Genomic DNA, 22,212 nt, shown 5'->3' with positions numbered 1-22,212 from the left:
GACGTGGCACTCAGTGCCAGGGTGTAGCTGACACTGGTGTTCAGTCACAGGTTGGACTCAATGATCTCAGAGATCTTTTCCCACCCAACTGATCCTGTGATTCTGGGATATTGGCATTCTGGGCAAGGAAGGGCCTTGCTGCCCATGCCCCGGGGCCATCCTGATCGCTCCATGCTCACAGCTCCTACTATTGCATTTTGCCATGGGAAGGGGGCCACTGCAGTGTCCCATGGAGTTTGTTATAAATAGACCAGCTCCTTTAAGAAAGCCTTTAAGAGATGTGTGGGTGAGGAACCCGAGGGGTCATGCACACCACCACTGCTCCCACTGGACGATGCTGAGGATGCGTGCAGTTTTGTCTTTCAACAAAGCTGGAGCTTTCGTCCCCACGACAGTCCTGAAAAAGGCAATAGTGGCTTGTAGTCCAGGGCTATCCTCTAAGCTGGGTACTATCAAATTGTGGTGACAGGACGGGATCCGGCTCTAGTCAGGAGTGGGTGACTTAGTGTGGTTCTGGTGGGTTAAAGTCAAAGTTGATGTGCTGGTTTGTTGTTTTGAGAGGGTTCATGTAGTTCCCACAGCCTCTCATTTGAATTCAGTCCACGTGCAAGGCCTCCTGGGAGCAGGGGAGCAGGGGAAATGGTTCCCGACGGGAATGGGTACAAATCCGGGGTGAGACGGAAATGGGTATATAATATAGAGTATGATGGGGAGAGATACACATGCAAGGTAAAATAGTAACATTTAACAGCAGCAACTAAAGGCAAGTCCTAGAATTCTAACATTCCAGGTTTAACAACAGACTAACACGGGGTACAAATACAGAGTATGATGAGGAGAGATACAAATACAGGTATTTGTATAGTGCATTTTTGCATTTGTATTTGTATAGTGTATTTGTATAAGTGCATTTTAAAAATAGTAACATTTAACAACAGCAACTAAAGGCAAGTCCTGGAACTCTAACATTCAATGTTTAACAACAGACCAACACTTCAAATTAAGACCTTATCAACTTCATTAACATCAACTACCAATTACTACTCTGAAAAAGAGCTCTCATCTCCAAGATTTCATTCCTCACAGAGTTGATCGCTCTGTAATTTATTAGTGCTGTTGGAATAGTTTCCTATCACAATGATTTTTATAGTGTTCTCAGTTCTCCTCCCCCAAGTACATTTCCTGCCTCTTTCCCTGCCTGCCTGAAGTTTAATGTACTCTTCTCCTACTTGCAAACATTGGTGCAATTCATATATTTGTGAGAAACAATGTAGTTAAATTGAGCACAATTTTTGTACATTTATCTTCTCTTGATTCCATTTTGTTGTACACTTATTCTGTCCTTTTAAGAAATCTCGTACAAGTACAGATAAAGTCATGTGCCTTTAAAAAGACAGAGAAAAAGTTGACATTAATGGTTGCACCTGTAGGGAAGGGAGACAAGAGCAAATCAAGAGAACCAATAAAAAGCTGCTGTGAAGGCTTGCCCAGCCTGGGGAAGGAAGTTTTAAGCTCCCTAGGCTAAAAGTGGAGGCTGGAGGTGATAGGAAAAATGGAACCACCAGGGTGTGAGCAGAGGATTGCAAAGGTCTCTGTAGCTGAGCTCCTGAGGTGTTTTGAGCATCCTTTAAGTGAGGAGCAAGCCTGGGCTATCTGCTTTCAGTGTTGCAGAAAAATAGAGCAGTTGGCTCACAGCCTACCACTCCGTTCTGTGTATGTAAAGGGTTCTGAGAGCATCTTTATCCATGCTGATGGTACTGCTTCCTTCCAGGTCTACCACAAGTCTGGTAAGAGCATAGGTACCTGCAGATGCCAAGGGAAATTTTTCTTCTGCTTTTTTTGTTTTGCTTTCCCCCCCTCTCTTTTCATGAAGCTATTCTCCTACCTGTACTTCATTTCAGAGGACTGTGGATGAGTGATAATACAGATGCATGACCTGCTAAATTCTCTAATAGTGCTCTATTGAGTCATTTGGTTCTAGGGAATAGCTGTGATGAAAGCCTTCCACCACTTATGTTATTTGAAATAAATAGTCTGAGGCTTTGCTATGTGTTCTGCTCTGTTCATCTTCCAGTGTATGGTTCCTTTGTTATGGTAACTCTCACAGCAGATTTATGATTGATACTTTCCCTTTTTTTGGTCACTATGTGTAGCCCAGCAAGTGGTAATAACTCTGTGTTATGTAGGGCTGGGTTGGGCTGCAGCAGAGGTCAGTGCTAGGCTAACTCTTCAGGGACTAGAGAGGGTAGTAAAGGATAAAGGTAAAGATCCTGTGCCTCCCCTGGAGGGTGGATATCAATGAGCAAACAATAAAATGCAGTATCTGTTACTTTGGGCTGATGCTCACAATAACATGAGTCTCCCATGGTGTTTTCCAGGACTCCCCAAATACAGGCCTACTTTCCCCAGGTAGGACTGACTTTAGTCAGAGGAGTTAGTTACCTTATTACAAACAATGTGTCCTGTTCCCCTCTCTTGAAAAGGGTTCTAAAAGCTGTTTGTCAATGCCTGTACAGCTGTCTTTCTCCCCTGATCCTTGTTTTTCCCTTTCAGATTTTGGCAGCATTCAGCAGTCAGAGGACAAGGTAAGCCTGTGTATTTACCTTCATTGTGTGTGCAGATACAGTCCTGTTGTAGTAGAAGGCCTGCTCAGGAGATGCAAATGTCTTGGGAAATTATCAAGGTGCTTGAATTTGCTGTGGCCTGTGAGAGTGACTCCCCTGCAACCTGGAAAAGGAAACAAAGTGCTTGGACTGAACTCAAGTAAGACAGTGGGACTGGGAAACAATGTGCACAGATGCTGTCTACTGTGGAATAGGCCACAGTCTTGTTGTCCTTATGGCATATATCTTAGGGCTGCCAGTTAAGGCCATTTAAGAACTTTAAACCAGCTTAAATGGAGGTATTTCTCATCCTGAGTGATGTGTTCAGTCCTCAGGAGCAGAGGAGTATGCACACATGGCTGGAAAATAAGAGCTGTGATGTTCTCCACAGCGCTTTGTGCTATATTGCTTCCTTGGTCTCTGTCTGCAGCTGTTGGAGTACTTGGGAGGGGTGATCTATGAAGCCCTGGACTGGGGAATCGACAGCCAAATGGAGCGAGAACTGAGTGATCCTTTGGAGAAACTGCTGTGCCTCATGTTGAAACTGGATGACAGGCCAACAGAGCCACCAGTCACCCTGCAGGATGTTATCAAGGTGTTTTCTTCCCCCTTAGTAAATACAGCAGCTTTAGAGGAGTTGATGGAACAGCGCTGTTGGCCAAGAGGCAAGACTGTTTCTGGGAAAAAGCTGGGTGGGCTGTTGGAGGACAGAGAGGGAACATTGGCCTTTTCCCATGAGAGGGAAAAGGCAAAACTATTTAAGGTGTTTGTAAGTGCCCATGGAAAATAATTAAGAAGGAAGACTGAGTACAGCTCTCCCACAGCTGTATCTACAAAGTCCTTCTGTACACAGTCTCCAAATTCAATACCTAGAACACTATGGATATTGAAGAACTCCCTTTCCATAGTATTTGGCTTCTGCAAAGGCTGGGATTTGAATGTCTCAACTCAAATAGATATTTTTCTCTCAGCCATAATTTAAAGGTATGAGAAACTTCCCATCCCCTGTCTGATCAGGACAGGGAAAAAGAACAGGGCAAGTGACTCCCTCAGCTATGGGTTGTTGTTCTTTGAAGTGGAGGCTTCCCCTTTCAGGTGCTTGTTTTGAAGCACACCTTATGGAAAACAAGATAAACAAATTACACAGCTACTTCCATAATTGTACATAAAAGACTATCTTCCTTCTTTGTTCCTCTGTATCTGCAATGGAAAAAAAAAATAAAGGGGCAGTGAAGAAGATGACTTTTAACCATGGATTGAGGAAACAGAATGTTGCTTTATTCCATCCTACCATGTTTTGGTTTTTTTGTTTGTTTTTTTTTTTAACTTTAAGATCTTTTTTAAATAGCTGCACTTCTTTCAGGCCTGTGAGGAGCACTTCTCCACACCTTCTGAGGCTACCAGCTATTATGAAATGACCTGTAAGAATCTGTTTACTGACTATATGGAACTACAGAAGCTTGTGACCATCATCCAGACCTCCAAAGAAGTATGTTTGGGATTACCCATTAGCTGCTATTCCCTGTACCTTCACACACTCACCAAGATCTAAAGTAACCTTCTCATTGCACTAGAAATGGAACCCTTGGATGAAGTTCTGTTTTCACAATGTGAATAGCTGCTGTCTCTGAACCATTTTTATTTATTGTAGCATTTGAAAGTTTAAGTGTTTGTAGCTTCTTGGCTTTTCAGATAAACATTAGTAATTTATGCTGACTAGACAGGAAATCACTGAAGAGTGTAGAGTGATAACCTCATATGCTTGCCTTTCTCAGAGACTGAGAAAAATGGATGTGGAAGATTGGGTGGAAAGTCCCATTCAAAAGAAGAAAACCCATGGTGTAAGAGATTTATTTTCTTCATTATGGGGAACTGGGGTTTTTTGGTCAGCGTTGGCTCTCTGAGGCTTTCCATTGATTCCTTTATGAAAAATAGAGCATGAACACAAATTGAACTACTTAGGTTGTTCAGCAGCCTGAGTAGTTAAAGACTTGTTTGCAAAACAAGCTGGGGAGTGAACTTGAAGTTAAACTATTTCATATGTCAACCTCACGTGGGCTTTTATTCTACCCAAAGATTGTCTTTGTGGTATAACTTAAACCACTTCTAAAAATGAAGTTGGAGGCAGTCTTTGGAGTAAATGCCCACAAGTAGTTATGCAGGCTGTTCCTTCCCACAAATGAGCCCCAAATTCTAGCTCTTGGCAGGAACTGACACCTGCCAAAAGCAATCTGCTCCTTTCTCATAGCTGGACTGAAAACTCCCGGAAAACTCTTCTGTTGTTGACAGTCCTGGGGTGGACTAGTTCACTCTTATTAGGTGGGATCTCTGTTGGTCAGGACTGGCAGGGACTGAAGGCCAGTAGCACTGTCCGTCTTTGTGGTTGTGCAGCTCCAGCAGCTCAAATAAAAGAGTGAAAGAGAGTGAGATGATGTCACTCCTACCTTCTGTGCACTGCCTTTCTTGTCTTTGCCTTCTGTGCTTCCACAGATGTTGGACTGTGTGTTCGGGGCAGGGAAGGCAACTTACTGTGCTTTTTTTCAAGGCCCTACACGGTTGGGGCTCAATCAGAAACAAACAGCTCTTCAGGCTGGAGCTCTGCCCAGCATAAACAAATGCTCTGTAGTCTGGAGTCTGTGGAGACAAACAGCAAGCCCCGAGAGACTTGTGGACTCGCTCCTTTTGTCTAAATAGCACTTGCTTTGAAGCGTGCTCAAACTATTCGTATGAAAATGTTTGTGAAATGTGTGTTTGGGCATATTCTCAATTTTGTGATCTATTAAAATAAACTGGCAAGCTATCTCAAACCACAAACTCATCAACTGCTGTAGCTCTTTTCTGCAGGGAATACATGAATAAGTACATGGCTTTGCCATGTGGCCTGAAGGCCAGTGTATTTGGCCTCTGCTCCTTCAGGAGGCATGAATTCCAAAAGCTGGATGTCTGTTGTGAATCCTCTGCCTCTAGTTTCCAAGTCCCCAAGCACCAGCTGATTGCATTGCTCTGACAGTCTCTTAAGTTTTAAATAACCAGGATGCCAGCTTCTCTGGGGTCCCACAAGTTAGAGCTGATGTCTTGAGTGGTGCTAAGCAGGTAAAGTGCTCTATGAACCACACTTTTTCATGCTGACTGATATAAAACAGATCTTCTGAAATGCAGACCACAGCATGCAGTATTGGACAGTTTCAGCAGAGCTTACGTGTCCCAAGTTGATGCTCACCTTGAAATCTAAGCAGTGAGACTTGGTAGAAACACAGCTGTCTTAGCACTCACCTGTTTGAACTCAAGGTAATGGGTTTATAGTGTTGTAGCATTTTATGTTGTATTTCATAGGTTGTGGAAAGTTTAGGTGGTTTTTGACAATACAATAGATGGCAAAAATAGAGTAATTGCAGTGATCCAGTCAGTAGGGAAATAGAAACATGAGTGATAATGATGTCATGAACATCTGAAAAATGTTTTGGGTGTGTTAGTTGCTCTGAAATGGTCAGCTGAAGGTCAGTTCTTGTCCCCAAACTAATGTGGCAGTATTACAGTACAGAAGTCTCTCTAAGTCAGATCATGTCTCTCAGTCAAGTTCAGTTACCCTGTGAAATACAACTCTATAAAGTGCAAATATCTTGGGGTAAGCTATTTCAAAAGTCTCTAGTACTGATGAGTTTGCCCAGACCCTTTTGTATGTTCTCCCACACAGTATTAAATGTAGCCTAAGAGATATGGCAAGTGTTTAGTCATACTTTGAGAGTTCTAGTTTTCTGGAGTTGAGGTACGATTACCAAATCCAGACTAAAAGAATCCAACAAAAATATCTGTCTTCTTGAGGGCAGCCATCAGTCAGAGCTTGCATAAGACTCTTCTGTAATTATACCAAGGCATCTGAAGGGATAAGTAGAGAGAAGATGCTTCATGCTGTAAGTAGAAAACAGAGAGAAGTCTAAGTCAGATACTTTGTTCTGAGGCAGTTTTCTAAAATGCTTTGCTTCCCTTTCACTGTTTATAATACAATGGCTTGTTCTTGCTCAATTTGCCACTGGGATCCAGATAAGCTGTTGATTTAGCACTTCCATTACAATGTTGTCTAAACATGCTATTGAGTTGATTACTTTTTTTCCTGTCTTTAGCTTTTGTCGGGTTATACTGCATGCCTGAACATCCTCAGATACTAGTACAGAAACAGGATGAGCAGATGTCAGGTTTTTTAACTTGTGTCTCTAGGCTGAGACTGCTAACCTATGCTGCTGTTAAGTATGAGATCCCTTGCCTGCTTGTCTTCCTCGGGTTTTTTCTGTACACTTCAACCCTTCGTTTTCTGAAAATTTGGAGGATTTTAATGGTAAGATTTGGGATTTCGCTCTTAGTGTTTCCTAGGAACCAGTAATAAGAAAACACTCTGGCACTTGGAGCACTTGCAGAAAGAAAATGGGTCTATTTATTTACCTGGCAGCAAAAGCTGTATTTTGCTGAAGTACGTCCATGAATTTAATGACAAATTTTGGGAATGAGCCTAGTGAGCCAGCTACAAGTTTCCTTGTTGTAAATTAACTTCTGCAAATAAAAGCCATTCTCTGCTTTGGTACTGTACCCTGATCTGGAAGTGAGTAGAAGGGCATGTTAAGGACACAATTCTGTGTTTCTGAATGACTCCAGCTGCTAAGTGTGCCCTGTTACATGGGGGGGGGGGGGGGGAATTCTGCTCTGTGGGTTCTAGCTAGCTACTGACTTGGCCCTTGCTGGTTTCTCCAAGGCATGCCTGTTACCCAGTGTGATCTGTGAGCTGCAGGCTGGCGTGAGGCTGCGCAAGGCCGCGGAGCGACCACGGCGCTGTGTGTCTCCAAAGGAATGTCAGCGCTCTCCCTACGAGCTGCTTTTGGATGACATTCAGCACAAGAGGTACACCCTGCGGAAGGTGAGTGACTGCAGTCTGCTTCGGAAACATCCACTCTACTTCCTTTCTGAGCAGTGTGTGTTGAGACCCCTTCTCCAAAGGTGTGTCTTTTTCAAAGGTACATGGAAGTCCAGAAGTGTCTGGGCCTCCCTCTCAGCTGCAGTTCAACATTAGATCACTCTGTTTGTCTACCCAAGTACTTAATTTTCAGTAACTTTTCAAGTCAGGAGTAGCCTCAGTTTCGTGAATTGGAGCAGTAAACCTCTTCTCCCACCAGGGTCAACCACTCACTTCCCTGCAGCAGTTGTTCTGCCCTGCACATAACAGTTTCATGGAGCACACTCTTGCTGCCTTGTGCTTTCCACCTTGGGCACTTGTGTCCTTCCAGGCTCCTTTAGCTGAGCTGTACCTGGAATCTTTTACTTGTTGCTTTGCCTTCCCAGATGCTGTGCTGTGTATGCAAGGGCAGATGCACTTCTGAGACAGTTCTCTGCTCAGCCTAAGGCAGAGGCCTCTGGGCAGTGCACTCAGCTACTGCAGGAACTTAGGGTAAAAAATGTTGAGCCCCTCACAGGGAGGAGCAGAGACTTCCACCTTCACCACTTGGTTGGTGAAGATGACCAGATATAACAACGTCTGGGATGTCTCTAAAGGCTCTAATCTTTGCTTGCTGCAGCTTGAGCTGGGAATGATGAGCAGATCTAAAACGTTGGCACAAGGCCTTGTGGCATTGGCGTGCTTTGCAAACAGACGTCTTGGCCAAAGATGAGACACAACTCTTGTAATAAAGAGCGGTATTACAAAAAGTGAAAACTTTGCATACTGCACTAGACATCAGCTTTTTTTCCTCTTTGTTGGTGCTGCTAGAGTGTAGCAGGTTTAAAAGCTTCAGCTAAACCATGCACCTCTACAAAATCCCAGCTCTTGCTTGGCTTGATTGTTGCTTCAGCTTCCAGGTAATGCTATGTCATGTGTTTGCAAATGGTATCTTGATGGATATGTAAATAAATAGTATTGGTAAGGAGAGAGTGCATCATAACTAGCTTGTATTCCTTGCAATGTACTATGTATCAATGCACTGTGCAGTACACAACCGTAACTGAAGGTGGCAGGATGATCTGGGTCTTGATTTTCCTTTTTTTTTTATTTTTCTTTCCCTTTTTTTCTTTTTATTAACTTTTTCTTTGGTCCACGAGAAGCACAAATATGTTTGAAGAATAGTAGGCAGAAATGCTGAAAAAAAGCAGAGTGCTACTGCTCAGGTCTTTGTGAAGGCTCTTGAACGAGGATTTCCCCATCTGCAAAGCTATTTTAAAGCTTCTCTAGCAAACAGTGATCTAATTTGCAAATGAATGAAAGCACAGCTACTGTGGGGAGCTGTAGTGTTGTTCTACCTGCACTCCCACGTGTTCTGAAGTTGTACACACAAGTGAAAGAAAATGGCATAGCCTCAAAATACGAATTAGTGAACAAGGCAGCTAAAGACATGCATGTGCAATTGACTTTTTTGTTAGTTCTCCCCTACGCAGCAAGCACAGGGCTTGATGCTTCACATGAATATCTGCCCTGCAATTCTGTCTTGCTATTGTTCCTAGTTTATGTCGGGCTGTAAGCCAGTCTCTGGGACTCTGGCTTAGGCATACAGCTGCCTGCTGCTACAGTTCCTGTTACAGTCTTGTTAACCCGTTCAATTGCTCTCCTTCCTGGAGCTGAGCTTTTACTGATGAATTTGACGTGACCATGGTGCTTGTTGGGATCACTCCTGACACTAATATCTATCTGAGTGTAGTGTTTTCCAGCTGCTTCTCAGAGCAGTTGGGGGTAGAAGGCTTTTTGTTCCTTATGCAAGCCTCTAAGGGCTGTGCAGTACTTCTGATGGTCTCTGGTTTGCCGCGGGCAAATCTTTCCCTACCAAAACCCCATATGAGGAAACATCATTATTCCACACTTCCCAACTCCTTGTTTTGTTTTGAGGGGTTGTTTGTTTGTTTTGTGTTTATTTGGTGTTTATGGTTTTGTTTGTTTTTTTAAGGTGGTTTTTTTTGTTGTTTTGGGGGGTTTTTTGTTTGTTTTGGGCTTGTTTTGTTTTGATTTTTAGTGCCCTCTCCATCTCCCCTGTTCCCAAATCCTGACTTGTATCATTCACTGCGCCACTGAATTGCTGAGTGTGTAAGGAGCAGAGAAAGAGCTATTTCCTAGGCATCACTTCTGCTCTTTCAGGTGACCATCAAGCAAAAACACAGGACCCCCAAAGCTGATGTAGCTTCTCTCAAGCCTCACCAAGAGCTGGTAGGTGACCTGGTGCTGCAGCTGATCATAGCAAAACAAGGTAATTCTGGAGGTGACAAGACATTTTGAAGCAATATAAAGCTAATACTTCAGCTACTGGTTTGTATTTGGGAGGGGGTTATCTTAACCATACTTAACTTTTGAATTGACCCTCCTGCCAAACATGGTACTAGAAAAACGAGAGCTGACATCTTTGTAGAAGAAAGATGATCAATCTTCCTCCTTCCTCCACTGCTTCTTTAATTTGCAACATTTTTTTGGTCTTGAAAGAGCTCCTGGAGTTCTTGATTTCCAATTTGAGAGTCGCTAGGGTATTCCACTATGCATAGTGCTGAAGGCTGTCTCATGTGCAGGGCCCAGTGCCCTCTTGGGTGACAAGTACTTGTAAAACGGGGCCATTGCTGATGCAGTTGTTCTGTCACCACTGGTCTCCTTGCTCTGTCCAATGGCTCTTTGTGGTGCTATGCTTTGCCTGCAGATGTTGAAGGTGAAGCTGGAACAGTGTGTGCCACAGGAGCCCAGGTGGCATGAACAGCTCATGGCAGAACTAAAACAACCACCGAAGCCTTGGGCAGCAGCAGCAGAAGCACAGGAAAAGAGGAGCAGGTCCAAAGGTACCTGCTATAGAGTGACCTAGCAAGCAAGCAAAGTCCGTGTTGGCTAAAAATAATAGATGGCCTTGGAAATGAAATCCCACTTATCATTTCAATAGCATTTGTAATGTGACAGGTGGTGAGAAATACAAATGTTGTGTGATAGAGGTGGTATGGCGTGAGAATAGTTATTTCTAAAAAATCTGTTTGTGGCTTATTAGGACTCAAAAGATATTTCAACTTGCTCTTTTTTTTTATGGATGTCCCCATTTCTCTGTCCACTAAGTGAGATTACAGGACTTTGACCATCACCTAAGAATAAAAGATTATGTAGCTACCAGTACTAAGCCTGGCTAAATCTTAAATTCCAATGTGTTCCAAATTTGTCATTTTCTTGTCCCAGATCTATCTCGTTTAGTCTGTGGGTATGGGTTTTTTGTTCTCCCTCTCACTGCAGAAATGCTTGTGGTATCAAATACTGCCTTGAACTCTCCAAGTGACAATTTCTTACATCCCCAAGATGCCAGTACTGAGTTGGAAATTGCCAACACTAAAATGCAGCAGCTGGGAGCAGGAGCTGAGGTAAGGCTTTAGTGGAAGGACTAATGAGAGACATGCCTACTTCAGGAATTAGAGCTGCAAGCATATACATAGCCTGCCTGGAAGGGCAGGAACAAATCCTGGTGTAGGAAATCTTGTCTCAGAAGTGAACAAATGTGGTACTACTGGATTCACTGAAGTCCTTTCCTCTACAGAAGCTCATTTCATTCTCAAACACTTCTGTTTGTGGCATGACTGCGGCCTATAGGTACTGATCTCTTCTCTCTGACCAGTGACACCATCCAAGGGAATGTCCTGAAACTGAGTCAGGGGAGGTTTAAGTTAGTTATTAGGAAAAGGCTTTTCACCTGCAGGGTGGTTGGGCACTGGAACTGTCTTCCCAGAAAGGTGGTCACAGCACCAAGCCTGCAGAATTCAAGAGGCATTTGGACAATGCTCTCAGGCACATGGTGTGACTCTTGGGGTGGTCCTGTGCAGGGGCAGGTGTTGAACTTTGGTAATCCTTGTGGATCCCAACTCAGGATATTCTATAATTCTACAGAACTGACATCTGCTCTGGTCTCTTAAAGCTAGATCCTGCAGAAGTTATAATGGCATGGAGTCTGGCCAATGTGGACCAGAATATTCCTACTCTTACCTCACAGTGAGGCATTTGATGCTAGATGTATTGACGTATTTTGATTTCATGTGGTATGTGAGCTCATGAAAAGAAAACTTACTGATGTATTTTGAGGAAGGAACTTGATGGGTGAATTCCCACTTGTTTGTCTGTGGAGTTATTTTGGGAGCCCTGTTCTTGAGTAAACCATAATACACAGTCCTTTGGTTCTTTAACTCCTGGCTCTGTCATGAAAAGCTTGACTGCTTGGTTCTGGGATTCAGTCTGAGCATATTCTGAAATTCTGTGGAACAGAACTTAAGCCCTAGCACATCATGTCTAGCACAGATGCTCTGGCATACAAACAGGAATCCGTTTTCTGTAAATATTTCTGCATGAAATGCAGTTGCCTAACTGAGGAAAACAGATATGAATTATAAAAGCAGAAAATCTTAGCTCTATTTGCCCAGTCGGAGCTACTTGGAGGAATGTTCAGCATTGTGGTTGACATATTACTGCTGAACTAGAAGGACTTTCATATAGAGACTAATATAATAAAATTTGAGGGGTTTTTTTTGCTTTTCTAGACAAGGTAGAAACAATGCTGTTGAGATAAAGCATTGAGTTTGAGTTGAATTCATGAGTTGGATTAGTCATGGTCTCTTGAACTCTTCTCCAATGTTGCTGTGTGTGAGCTGGAGCCAAGAAAATGGTTCCAATGTATTCCATGGGTTGTGTGGGGATGATTATGCCAAGTTGGCTCCTGAACAGATGCCACTTTAGTACTAGTATCCACTGCTGGAGTTGGGCAGGAGAGAGAACAGGTGAATTGGAAACTTCACTAGCTTAGCTGGAATTTCCTAGCTGTGGAGTGCAAGGGAATTAACTTTGGAAACTTTGTTTCTTCTTGGAATATAAATGTACCCCACTGATTTTTCACTTTCCTCCACTTCTGACTGAGCTTTGAATATTTCTGATCAGTCATGGGGTATCCTGGGTTTTGTTAGGCAGCAGTACTTCTGATGCAGTGGCCTTGGTGTCTCTTACATGCAGATTATGAACATCCTGTCCTCTGGTCTACAGGAAACCACTCCCAAGCTGCCTGCCAGCACCTGCCTTTCCTCCACCAGGCCATCAGGAGTATCCAGGAGTATCAGCACAGGTCAGTGCACTTCTGGCTGCACAGCTAAACCAGGTGACAGAGTACAGCCAGTGGCCTGATGGGCTCCCAAACCCTTTGGCTGGGCTCAATGTGTACTTCATTAATCACCTGAAGATACTTTGCAGGACAAGTTCCAATACTAAATGAAGAGTCTGGGGAGGTGCCCTTAGAAGATAATTTCTCTGCAGTTGACTGAAGCTTGTGTAGCTCCTGCAGCTTCAAAACAATGATTGCATGTCCCCAAAGGCCTGACTTGGAATTTGCAGTAAAAGCTAAATGAGTGGTTTGAATATTCAAGTAGAAAGTGCAGCACTTCATTTTATTAAACTAAATGGTGCTAATGAAGCCTCATCAGTTACTACTGACAAGCATAATTACTGTAACCTTTGCTTTCTATGTGATCTGAGCAGATGGGTTGGAGGGGGAGAGCTGTATGCTGTGCTACCTTCAGAAGGCAGTGTTGTGCTTTTGAGTGTCCTCAGGGTGAATACTTAGAAACTGATAGTGGGTTTTCTGCACCCTAAAACTTTCTCTTCCTACCCAGGTCTTGCTGCCAATTGCACTCCTCCCATGAGTGCACCCCTACCAGGAGACATTAAGCCTAAGTGTTTCCTGAGCACTAGCCAATGGCAGCTGCCTCCTTACAGAGGAAGGTCCAAATCTTTAGAGAGAGGCCTTCAAAGCAAGGAGCTTGTAAGTCCAACATGTCAGCAAGCAACCCTGGTCTGATATATCTGGTAATGACTTGCTCCTTGATCCTCGTGAAAGCAGTAAGCATGCTCTGTGGTTTTTGTCTTGGAACGTATGGTATACCCATCTGAAGCTGGTATGCTATTCTCTCCTTGGAGACATCTTAAGAGAAGACTGGATGCTGCAGTGTCCTTGTGGTGGCTTCCCCCTTTTAATGACGTGAAATAAAGTTGTTTCTCATACAAGAAGAGGGAAATACCATGATATTACTTGAAAGTGTCCACCAAGGCTTCCTCAAGCAAACTGTAATTCAGAGTGGAACTATCCTGGTTTCTTCATGTCCATTCCTTTTCTCTAGATTCTGATATGCTCACAAGTATCTTTTAAGCTGCGGTAAGGGGCAATAAGTAGTTAACAAAATGTGGATAGCACAGCATTAGTGACTTTTAAATGTATAATATATGTAGAACTGAAGTTATCAGGCTCTGAATGATGGCTGTGGGAGAAATATACTGGAGTCTATGTGCTTCCATGCAACCCTCTGAATTATGGCCTCACCCTGTTCTGCCCTGATACAGTATGTTGGTATGGTATGTTGTGCCCTTGTCTCTTTCTTTCCTTCTGCATCCCTCCTTGCCCCACCTTGGCAAGTCCTTAACTGACCTCCCTGATGCCTCTTTGTTCAGCAGTGGTGGGGGATGCAGGTATGTTGGGGATTGAAGCACAGCTGTCTCCTGGCTGACCATGAGCCTACAGCTTCCCTTTGTATGGCACCAACAGGTCTTGGGAAAGAGAAGGGCAAGAGAGGGGCAAGAGAGTGTTGTGCTGTGGAAAGCAATTTTGTATCTGGGGGGGGGGGGGGGACGACAACACGTGTTCTGGAATCTGCTTGAAAACTGTAGCAACCTGCCTCTGCTGGTGTTGTCGGGGTCGCCTGATGTTTAACTTCTGTCGTTCAATAGGGCTGTCCCTTTCCTACCCAGTGGCCATCACCAACCATTGCTGAGCTGATTGGAACCAGATGTGCAATGATGGTGCTTGGAGAGCGAGGCCTCTTCCAAGGAGGTGGTGATGGTGTCTTGCCAAGAGCAAAGGTACGTTTCTCCTCCTTCTCTTGGTGCTGCCCTTGCCTTTTCAAAAGCTGGCTGGTTTCATGGCCCTCTGTGCTGAACTGCAGAGGCACCCTCTGCCTCAGCTTATCCTCTTCATAACAGCTGATCTGAGTTTGGCCCTGGGCTGGAAAACTTTTTTAGTATTTCTGCAGTGATGGCTTCTAATCTAGTTTAAGCTGTATAAATTGCCTAGAAAGTAGCCTTTGCTTGTTTCTTCTTGTCTGATTTCCATGCAAGCAGAGCTGACTGCCATGACTATTGATCAGCTCCGAAATCCCAAAGTAAATAGCTGCAATTTGGTACTCCTAAACAGTGAAACAAAGGTGCTTGACTCGGGCTCCCATACCAAAGTTGTGCTGACTCAAACCACCTTGCCAAGTGGACATGAAGGTGGGGAAAATGAGGGGGACAGGGAATGAGCTGTATAGCTCAGGACTGTTGGTTGTTTGCATGTATCAACTTGTGCCTTATCCCTGACTCTCCTTTAGAGGGAGCGTGGCAACCGCTCCTCCAGAGCAGATGTCCTGAGTACAGGCCCTTTGCAACACAGATGTGAGGAAGTCTGTGCTTCTTGGCTTTTGGGTCACTTTTTTGCCCTCATTTATTTAGCAGTATGGACAGAGTCAAAGGTTCTACTAGCGGAGCCATGCTACTTGCACAAGCTATCTGATGCTCCTGAGACTGAGTCCTTGTTTTCTTCTCACCTTACTGACCCTGCTTTAATTTGCCTGCTCTATGACTATTCTAAAACGGCTTTCTTACCCACTGCTGTTTTTTTAGCTTTCTCAAGTTCTGCTTCTCAAGATAATATCACTTCTGACTGCCAGCTGTGTATGAATGTGCTCTTTTTTATAAAGTTCAAGCGACTCATCAGCTTCCTTATGACTCATTTTTTGCTTCAGGATTGAATTCAAATTTGCCCTGATTTAATCTCTTTGGGATTGCTGCAGTCTACCTCAAAGAATGTCTCTCTTCTTCCTTCTCTCTTAACTAGCTACTGTTACATTCTTGCACAATACAGCTATTGTTTGCTCAAGAGCCTTTTTTAAACTCCTGTTGTCTGGCAGCTGCCCCAAACCTCTGCATTATAAAAACACTGGCCTACAAGTGAGAATTTTCTTGCCTTTTTAGCTTTTAAGTCCTGTGTCTTTGCTATCCTTTATTGGACCTCTGTTATTGTATATGAATCTAAAGCCTTTAGAAGGTTTGTTTACGTGCTTGCTTGTTGGCAGGCAGTGGATAGTGTTGGTACAAAGATGTTTCCCATTTGCATTCACAAATAACTTTCTTTTCCACAGATCTGTTTCAGCTGCCATAAGCAGATGTTTCTTAAGTGGCCTTACAAATGTTACCTCTGCAGCAGGTGAGCTGGTACAAAAGGACTGAATGAGGAGGGAGGAAAAAAGTGAAAGAACAGGCTGAGAATTCTCAGTATTCCCTGGCTGTACTACTGCATAGAACCAGGTTGCTGAGCCCTTCAGCTTTGCCTTACTGCACAAGCCAGGCTAAAGTGTCTACAGCTGGGGAGGATGTGGAAAATCTTCTCTCTGAAGTAGTATCTCAGTTTTAACTCTTAGTGTTAACTCAGCAATAGCCAGATTTCCTGTGCCAGTATGAAATTAGTTTCTCTGAGATCACCTTCTGCATTTTGCTCTAAAGGTTTGCTCTAAAGGTTTGCTCTAACTTCAGCCCAGGTCTTGAAGAGGTTCTGAGACAGGGTCTACACCAGAATCTTCTATTAAGGACTGAAAAAGAGAACTCCAGACCTTGTGACTGGGAAAGGAGTTGAGCCTACTTGTATCCACTTATTTGTCAGAGACTTTCTGTTCATGGGAGAGTGAGAGAGGAACTTCAGGCTCATTAAGGCTCACTTAAATCTATTTGAAGCAGTTGTGAAGCCCTGAATTGATTATAAGCAGCAAGTAAACAACCACTGGAAATTGAGCAACTGTCTGGTGGGTGAAGTGTAATGAGCATTTGCAGATAAAGCCTTGGAGCTATGAATGTTGATACATTTCAAATTATTTAAACTACCAGAAATAGGAAAGCTGGCAAACTGAATAGTGGAGTTCTCAGCTGCTTCACTTTGCCATCGAGTGGTTCTGCCACAATAATGGATTCAGACTTACTTTGGAATTAGCTACATTGTAGCTGCAATATTGGTAGCTGCTGAGCTTTTACTCAAATGATAATGCTGGAGATTTTTGTCTTTCAGGGTTGTCTGCTGTGACTGCTGCATTAAGGCGAGTCTAGTCTTTACAACTGTGTATGGGATTTTTACATTTTCTGCTTTCCCTCCTCCTCACCTAGTCATAAGAAGCTTTCCTTCATCCCACTGATAGCTCAAATGTACCCTCCAGCTTGTTTCTAAGAAAATAGAAGAGGGAATAGTATGACATGTAAAAGTAACCAGGGTGACACAGATATCTCTTGTCATATTCAGCTAAAACAACTCTAGTTCTTCTTTCTTTCATCCTGTGTAAAGTGGTTTGGATTACACTGGGCTCTGTTTATGCATGGGTCAGAAAGTTCACTGCATTAATGTCTACCTTTTAAGTGCTCCAATAAATCAATTGCATGGCATGCAAATTGTCCTGATAAGAAGGAGGATGTGTTTCCCTGAGAACTCAGGTGACTTGTGTTGTGATTCTAGATGTCCATGCCCTTCAGAACATGTGTACATCTCCCACTTCATTTCCTAAAATTTTTGAGACTGTCTGGAGAGGAGGATCCAGCTACTCAGGAACAGAAGAGCTCCAAGTTGCTACATGAAATAGAGCAGCAGCAGTATTTTGGGTAAGCTGGGGCAGGGTTGTTGTATTTTTACCTTGAAAGATGTCACCATTTACTTATACAAAACTGCAAACATGCAGACAGCAGTATGTAATATTGGGCTGGTCAGCAGAATGCTCTGTTGAATGGCTGGTTTTAGCCACTGGTCTAACAAGTCCACAGTTCTCTGGAAGTGGTGTTTATTTTAGATGACGCAAAGGGAGGAAGTGTAGGTGCTCTGAAATGCATTTTCTCTTTTAACTATCAGGTTTGTGACATGGATTTAGAAGTATCAAGAAGTGTTTTATGCCCAGACATAAAAGGTTCCTTGCAATAGCTTCATAGTATGAGAATTTCCAGATCCCATCATGTTCTAGCCCCCACAGCTGAAGGTCTGTTGCTACAACCCAGAATTAGCCCCTTTCTACCTAGACGTGAAATACTCTAAGTGTGGCTCAGGTGTAACTGACTGAACCATGATGCCACAAATGGTTTTTCAGTTCCTCCATGTATATACAGACCCTTTCCTTTTTGTCCCCTGAAAATTAATTATTTCAATAAGTTCTTGACAGTTCTGGATGATAAAGACAACATGCATATAAGTGCAATATACGGGACTGAGAACATTTATGTTTTCTTCTTTCCAAAGCAGTTAAATCTTCTATTGGGCAAACTGGTACCTTCTTTTTCTTCCTGTGAAACCATTCTTTAATGTAGCCAGAATAAAGACACAATTGTTTCTGGTTCTAAGGCTGATGCTTCAGTTGTCAAAAATCAGGAGTAGTATTCATTACTGAAGTTAACTGCAGGGGGCAGGCAGTGGTTTGGTCTGTGTTGTAATGCAAGTGCTGCAAAAGAGGCCTAAGACTGCATTACTGTCACACTGCAAGATGGCAAAAATAAATTCTACTGCATAAGGATGCAGCCATAACCTTGGACCAGACACAGATATCCATTAGCCCTTTGGCTGATACACTGTCCATAGAGAGAAGCTGTCAGCTGTTCTGGTGCTTTTTAGCTTTCCTAAGTGGTGCTGATGGCTCTTTTGAACCTATGCATTTGGCTAAATCACTTAGCAGCCTGGGAGAAGGATGGAAGAGCACCATGCCCTCTAACAGAAATCTGGGTCAGCTTTCCTGCTTTTGTTTTTCTCTGCCCCTCCAGTGTACCTGTTGTTTTGGAGCCTCGTGGCCTGGCACAGCCCCTGTGCTGTTACACAAGGACCATGGCAAACTGGCTGACTGCAGACATCTGTACATGGTGTGAGCAATACCTCTTGAATGTGACTTCTAGTCAACAGCGCAGCATCCCTCTCAGGAGATTTTCCTGGGCTTGAACCAAACTGGAATGATTCTACACTACATTTCTCCTGTCTCTCCTTACGTACCTGAAATAAATGAAACAGCTTTATGCACCTACTGACATAAAGGACTGAATGAAAGACCTCCCTGCTGGTTAGTCTAAGCAGGAAGCACAGTTAGCATTTCTGTATTGTGAAGTATTCTAAAACCCACAAAGCTTTAGAAATGTTGTAATTCTTTCTGTGTCTTGGGGAAAATAAATGTTGAAGCATTATCATGCTTCTAGCATTTCCTTCTTTGCACCTGCAGCTGTCATTGTTCTGTGGCACTTTTTGCATTCATTGCTGAGCAGACCTCATCCAGTGTACTGAGCACAGGGAAACTTTTACCAAAAAACCCCATGTGTGAGAGGCTTGTAAATTGGAGCTCTCAGTTAATATGATTACTTCACCCTGCATTTTGCATACACTCCTTCCTTACTACTCATAGCACTTAAAGCTCATAGCTTTGGTGCATGTAAAATGACAGTGATAGCTGCTCTTGCATCAGGAAGCTTGTTTTGATTTTTTTTTCTGTGCATTATTGTGTTTTGGCACCAGACCTTTCTGTGCATCTCACAGAAATACCTTTCAATGCTGTCATCGCCTGAAGGGCAGAGAGTTGTTCTTGAGAGATTCTTGTTCATTGTCTTGGCCTTAAGCCTTTGCCCTGGAATAAACTGGACTATTGCAATATTCCATGGATTTTTGTGTGTGTTTAAAACAAAACATGAGAGACTGCATAGTAGATTTATTTATCCCCAGGAATTGCCTGTATGGAAGGGCCTGATGGAGTTTACCTTGGTGAGTTTTGCAGGGCCTGGGTAGTCAGTGTTGAACGGATTGTAGCTGGAATGAGTCATGCTGAAGAAAATAATGGCTGGGAAGGGCCAGTTCTAGATAGAGGAGAAGGGAAGAAAGACATGTTTAAGCTGAGCCCAAAATTTGCATCCAAACTGCCAGAAGGGTCAATACCTCCAGCTGACTTGCACTGGCCTGACTCTGCTTCCTTCCAACTGCCTGTCTGTAAGCTGATGCCTCCTTGCAGGTTTAGGCAAGCTCTGCAAGTAAATGAATGTGGGGAAGCTGGAGCTTGAGCTTCCTTTTGGAGCAAGCTCAAGTGTTCCTCTTCCTTCATTCAATTAGGAGGGGTTCAGCCTGCCTGCCCAGGTCCCCTCCTGTAGGTGCCAATGGCTGGTGCTGCTGGGAGGCACATCCTTATCAGGCTTATCCTTATCAGGTGAGCTCCCTGCAGGCTGCAGGGAATGGCAGCCAAGCCACAGGTGCGCTTGCTGGCACGATGGGCACGGTGTGGGGCCAGGGGCATGAGGTGCTCAGAGATGCTTGCTGAGTGGGGTAGTTTAGAGAGACCAGAAATGAGCTGAGATCAGCCTGCTTTGAGTAATGTGGAAGGCCAAAATGCTGCTCAGAGCCTGGGTGCAGCAGGGAGAGAAGGTGTCCATATGGCATTAAGGTAAACTTGAGTTCACCTGTGGAGCAAAGGTAGTTCTTGGTTCTGTCTCTTGCACATCTGTTGTGGGGTCACACGGCCTTGGTTCACTGCCTTTCCCTACTTTGTGACAGTGACAGGGGTGATTAAATGCCCTCACTGGCAGAACAGACAGACAAAGGGAGTGGGGGAGTTTCTGCTAACGAGCAGCCTGACCTTTCCTGATCTAGCACGCTGATGGGATAGCCCCTGTTCCCATCATTCCTCTCAACGCCAGCGGTTGCAGTGGCCGCGGGACAGTGGCAGTGGCACCTCTGTCCCCGTGCCCGGGTGACATCGGGGCCCATGTGAGCCGGGACACCTCCCGTCCGCCAGGGGGCAGCCGCGGGCCGCGCCGCCCGGGGCCGGGGCGGCAAAATAGGGCTGCCTCAAAAATAACAGGGATTTACCTCTAAAATAACACCGGTTTTACCGTCCTCATTTATTTTTACTTAATTTTGTCCTTCCCATGGCACTTTCCCAAGCCGGGGAAGGTCCTACTGGCACACAGGGCCTGGGTGACAGCAGTGGGGAAGGTGAGGGTGTGCGGGTCAAAGGCAGCTGGGACAGAGACACAGCACCACAAAAAGGAGGTTTTAGGTGCAGGGGAGAGGTGGGAGAGCCTGACTGCAGTAACTTTGTGTGGCTCTCAGAGTAGTTTGGTGTTTGCTGTTTGAAGCCAGCTGGGGAAACATGCTCTATTAGAATCACAGAATCGCTTGGGTTGGAAGGGACCTTAAAGAACATCTCATTCCAACCCTCTGCCATGGACAGGGCACCGTCTACTCGATCAGGTTGCTCCAAGCCCTATCCAGTCTGGCCTTGAACATTTCCAAAGGAGGATGGTGGAACATCTGGAGGGGAAGCCTTATGCGGAGTGGCTGAGGTCACTTGGTACAAACCTGCTTGAATAAGCTCACCCAGGGCACTGCTGCCTGCACTTTCTTGTCCAAGTTAAAGCTGGCTTTGAGAGGGGTTTCACCCTACATCTGGTTCAGTTTGGCTTAATTATTTGGTTATGTTTTGTTATAAAGGATAAACATAAAGGCTTCCATTTTACACATGAAATAAAACTGTAGAGGTAGTGTTGAGCAGGATTAGAGTTTAAAACTGTGTGGGCAAATTGCAGAAATGGTCTGGAAGAAACAGAAGGCAGTTGAACAAGGAGAAGTGGAAAGTTGTACACTTGAGCAATAATATGAACTCCCAGAGTACAGAGGAGGGAGTGATGGGTTAAGCAGCAATTCTTCAGGAAAAGGATCAAAAGCTGAATGTAAGTCAGCTATGTCATGGTGTTGAGGGGATGGAAAATAAGTTAAGGGGAGATGTGGAATAATTGGATCCAGCCCAGCAGAGAGCAGGGAGTAAGCGGAAATGGAGAACCCATTACCTACCAGGGAAGCCTGAAAGAACAAAAATTCTCTAACCCAAAGGAGGAGAGAACTGAAGTCTTTAAACACATAAAAAGGCATAATCATTGCTCCTTGTCTGTGATGGAGAAGGGGAGAGAAAAAAAAAAAGAAAAAAGAAGGCTTAAGTCACAGCAGGAAAGGCTCAATTTAGATGTTAGGAAAAACTTTCTAATGACAGGGATAATAAAGAATAGACTGCCTAGGGAGTGGAGAGCTTTAAGATCAAGTTAAGCAACATCTGTCAGGCATGTCCGAGGTTTAGGTGATCCTGCTTGGGTTAGTGGAATGGACTGGTCTGACCTTTCAAGGTCCCTTTCAGCCCTAATTTTTCAGTGGTTCTGTGGGCTGACATTAATCTTCTTAATGGTATTTAAACAGTCAGCAGCTTCTCTTAAGTAACTGCTAGCAAGTCTCTTCTCTTGCCTGCGGTTTAAAATTAACTTAATTTCCATGCATCACTTTCGCCCTCCAGCTCCCAAGTCCTCTATAGCAAACCAGCAGCTGAATTCCTTGACTGCTTGTCAGTACCTTCCTTGTGGCTCTGTAGCTACACATGATAAAAAAGAAGGGGTAGAAATGCTGCATCTTGGTGGCTATGCCATCAGTGTGAGGGTGCCCTTGTTTTCTGCATTTATATGCAGCAGATATGGTCCCCCTTGAGATAGCCAAGCCTCATATGTGGGTATTTCATTTTGTGTGATCCAGGG

General features: G+C 44.0%; 2 protein-coding genes across 2 annotated transcripts in view; both read left to right on the top strand.

Annotated features, from left to right (window-relative positions):
- Window positions 1-22,212, top strand: part of GTPBP8 (GTP binding protein 8 (putative)) — a 73,382-nt gene that overhangs the window by 15,045 nt on the left and 36,125 nt on the right. The window lies entirely within an intron of this gene.
- LOC128933244 (protein spire homolog 1-like) lies at window positions 2,505-18,601 on the top strand. Its single transcript, XM_054270174.1, has 15 exons — window positions 2,505-2,585; window positions 3,034-3,198; window positions 3,967-4,092; window positions 4,379-4,444; window positions 7,348-7,509; window positions 9,709-9,777; window positions 10,256-10,391; window positions 10,828-10,952; window positions 12,613-12,691; window positions 13,236-13,384; window positions 14,344-14,475; window positions 15,792-15,856; window positions 16,709-16,736; window positions 17,147-17,289; window positions 18,430-18,601. The coding sequence occupies exons 1-15, from the start codon at window positions 2,505-2,507 to the stop codon at window positions 18,599-18,601; spliced, it is 1,698 nt and encodes a 565-aa protein (XP_054126149.1).

The sequence above is a fragment of the Melozone crissalis genome, unplaced genomic scaffold, assembly GCF_028551555.1.
Source record: "Melozone crissalis strain CALT ecotype California unplaced genomic scaffold, PUWL_Pcris_2 ptg000008l_1, whole genome shotgun sequence".
Taxonomy (NCBI): Eukaryota; Metazoa; Chordata; class Aves; order Passeriformes; family Passerellidae; genus Melozone; species Melozone crissalis.
This window is presented reverse-complemented; position numbering and strand designations above follow the sequence as displayed.

What these genes read in the sequence shown, in the direction of transcription:
- LOC128933244 (XM_054270174.1), top strand. Translation starts at nt 2,505, where the DNA reads ATGCCTGTACAGCTGTCTTTCTCCCCTGATCCTTGTTTTTCCCTTTCA. An exon ending in TCATCCAGACCTCCAAAGAA is followed by an intron (nt 4,093 to 4,378) that starts GTATGTTTGGGA and finishes TGCCTTTCTCAG; the next exon opens with AGACTGAGAAAAATGGATGT. An exon ending in AAAAGAAGAAAACCCATGGT is followed by an intron (nt 4,445 to 7,347) that starts GTAAGAGATTTA and finishes GGTTTCTCCAAG; the next exon opens with GCATGCCTGTTACCCAGTGT.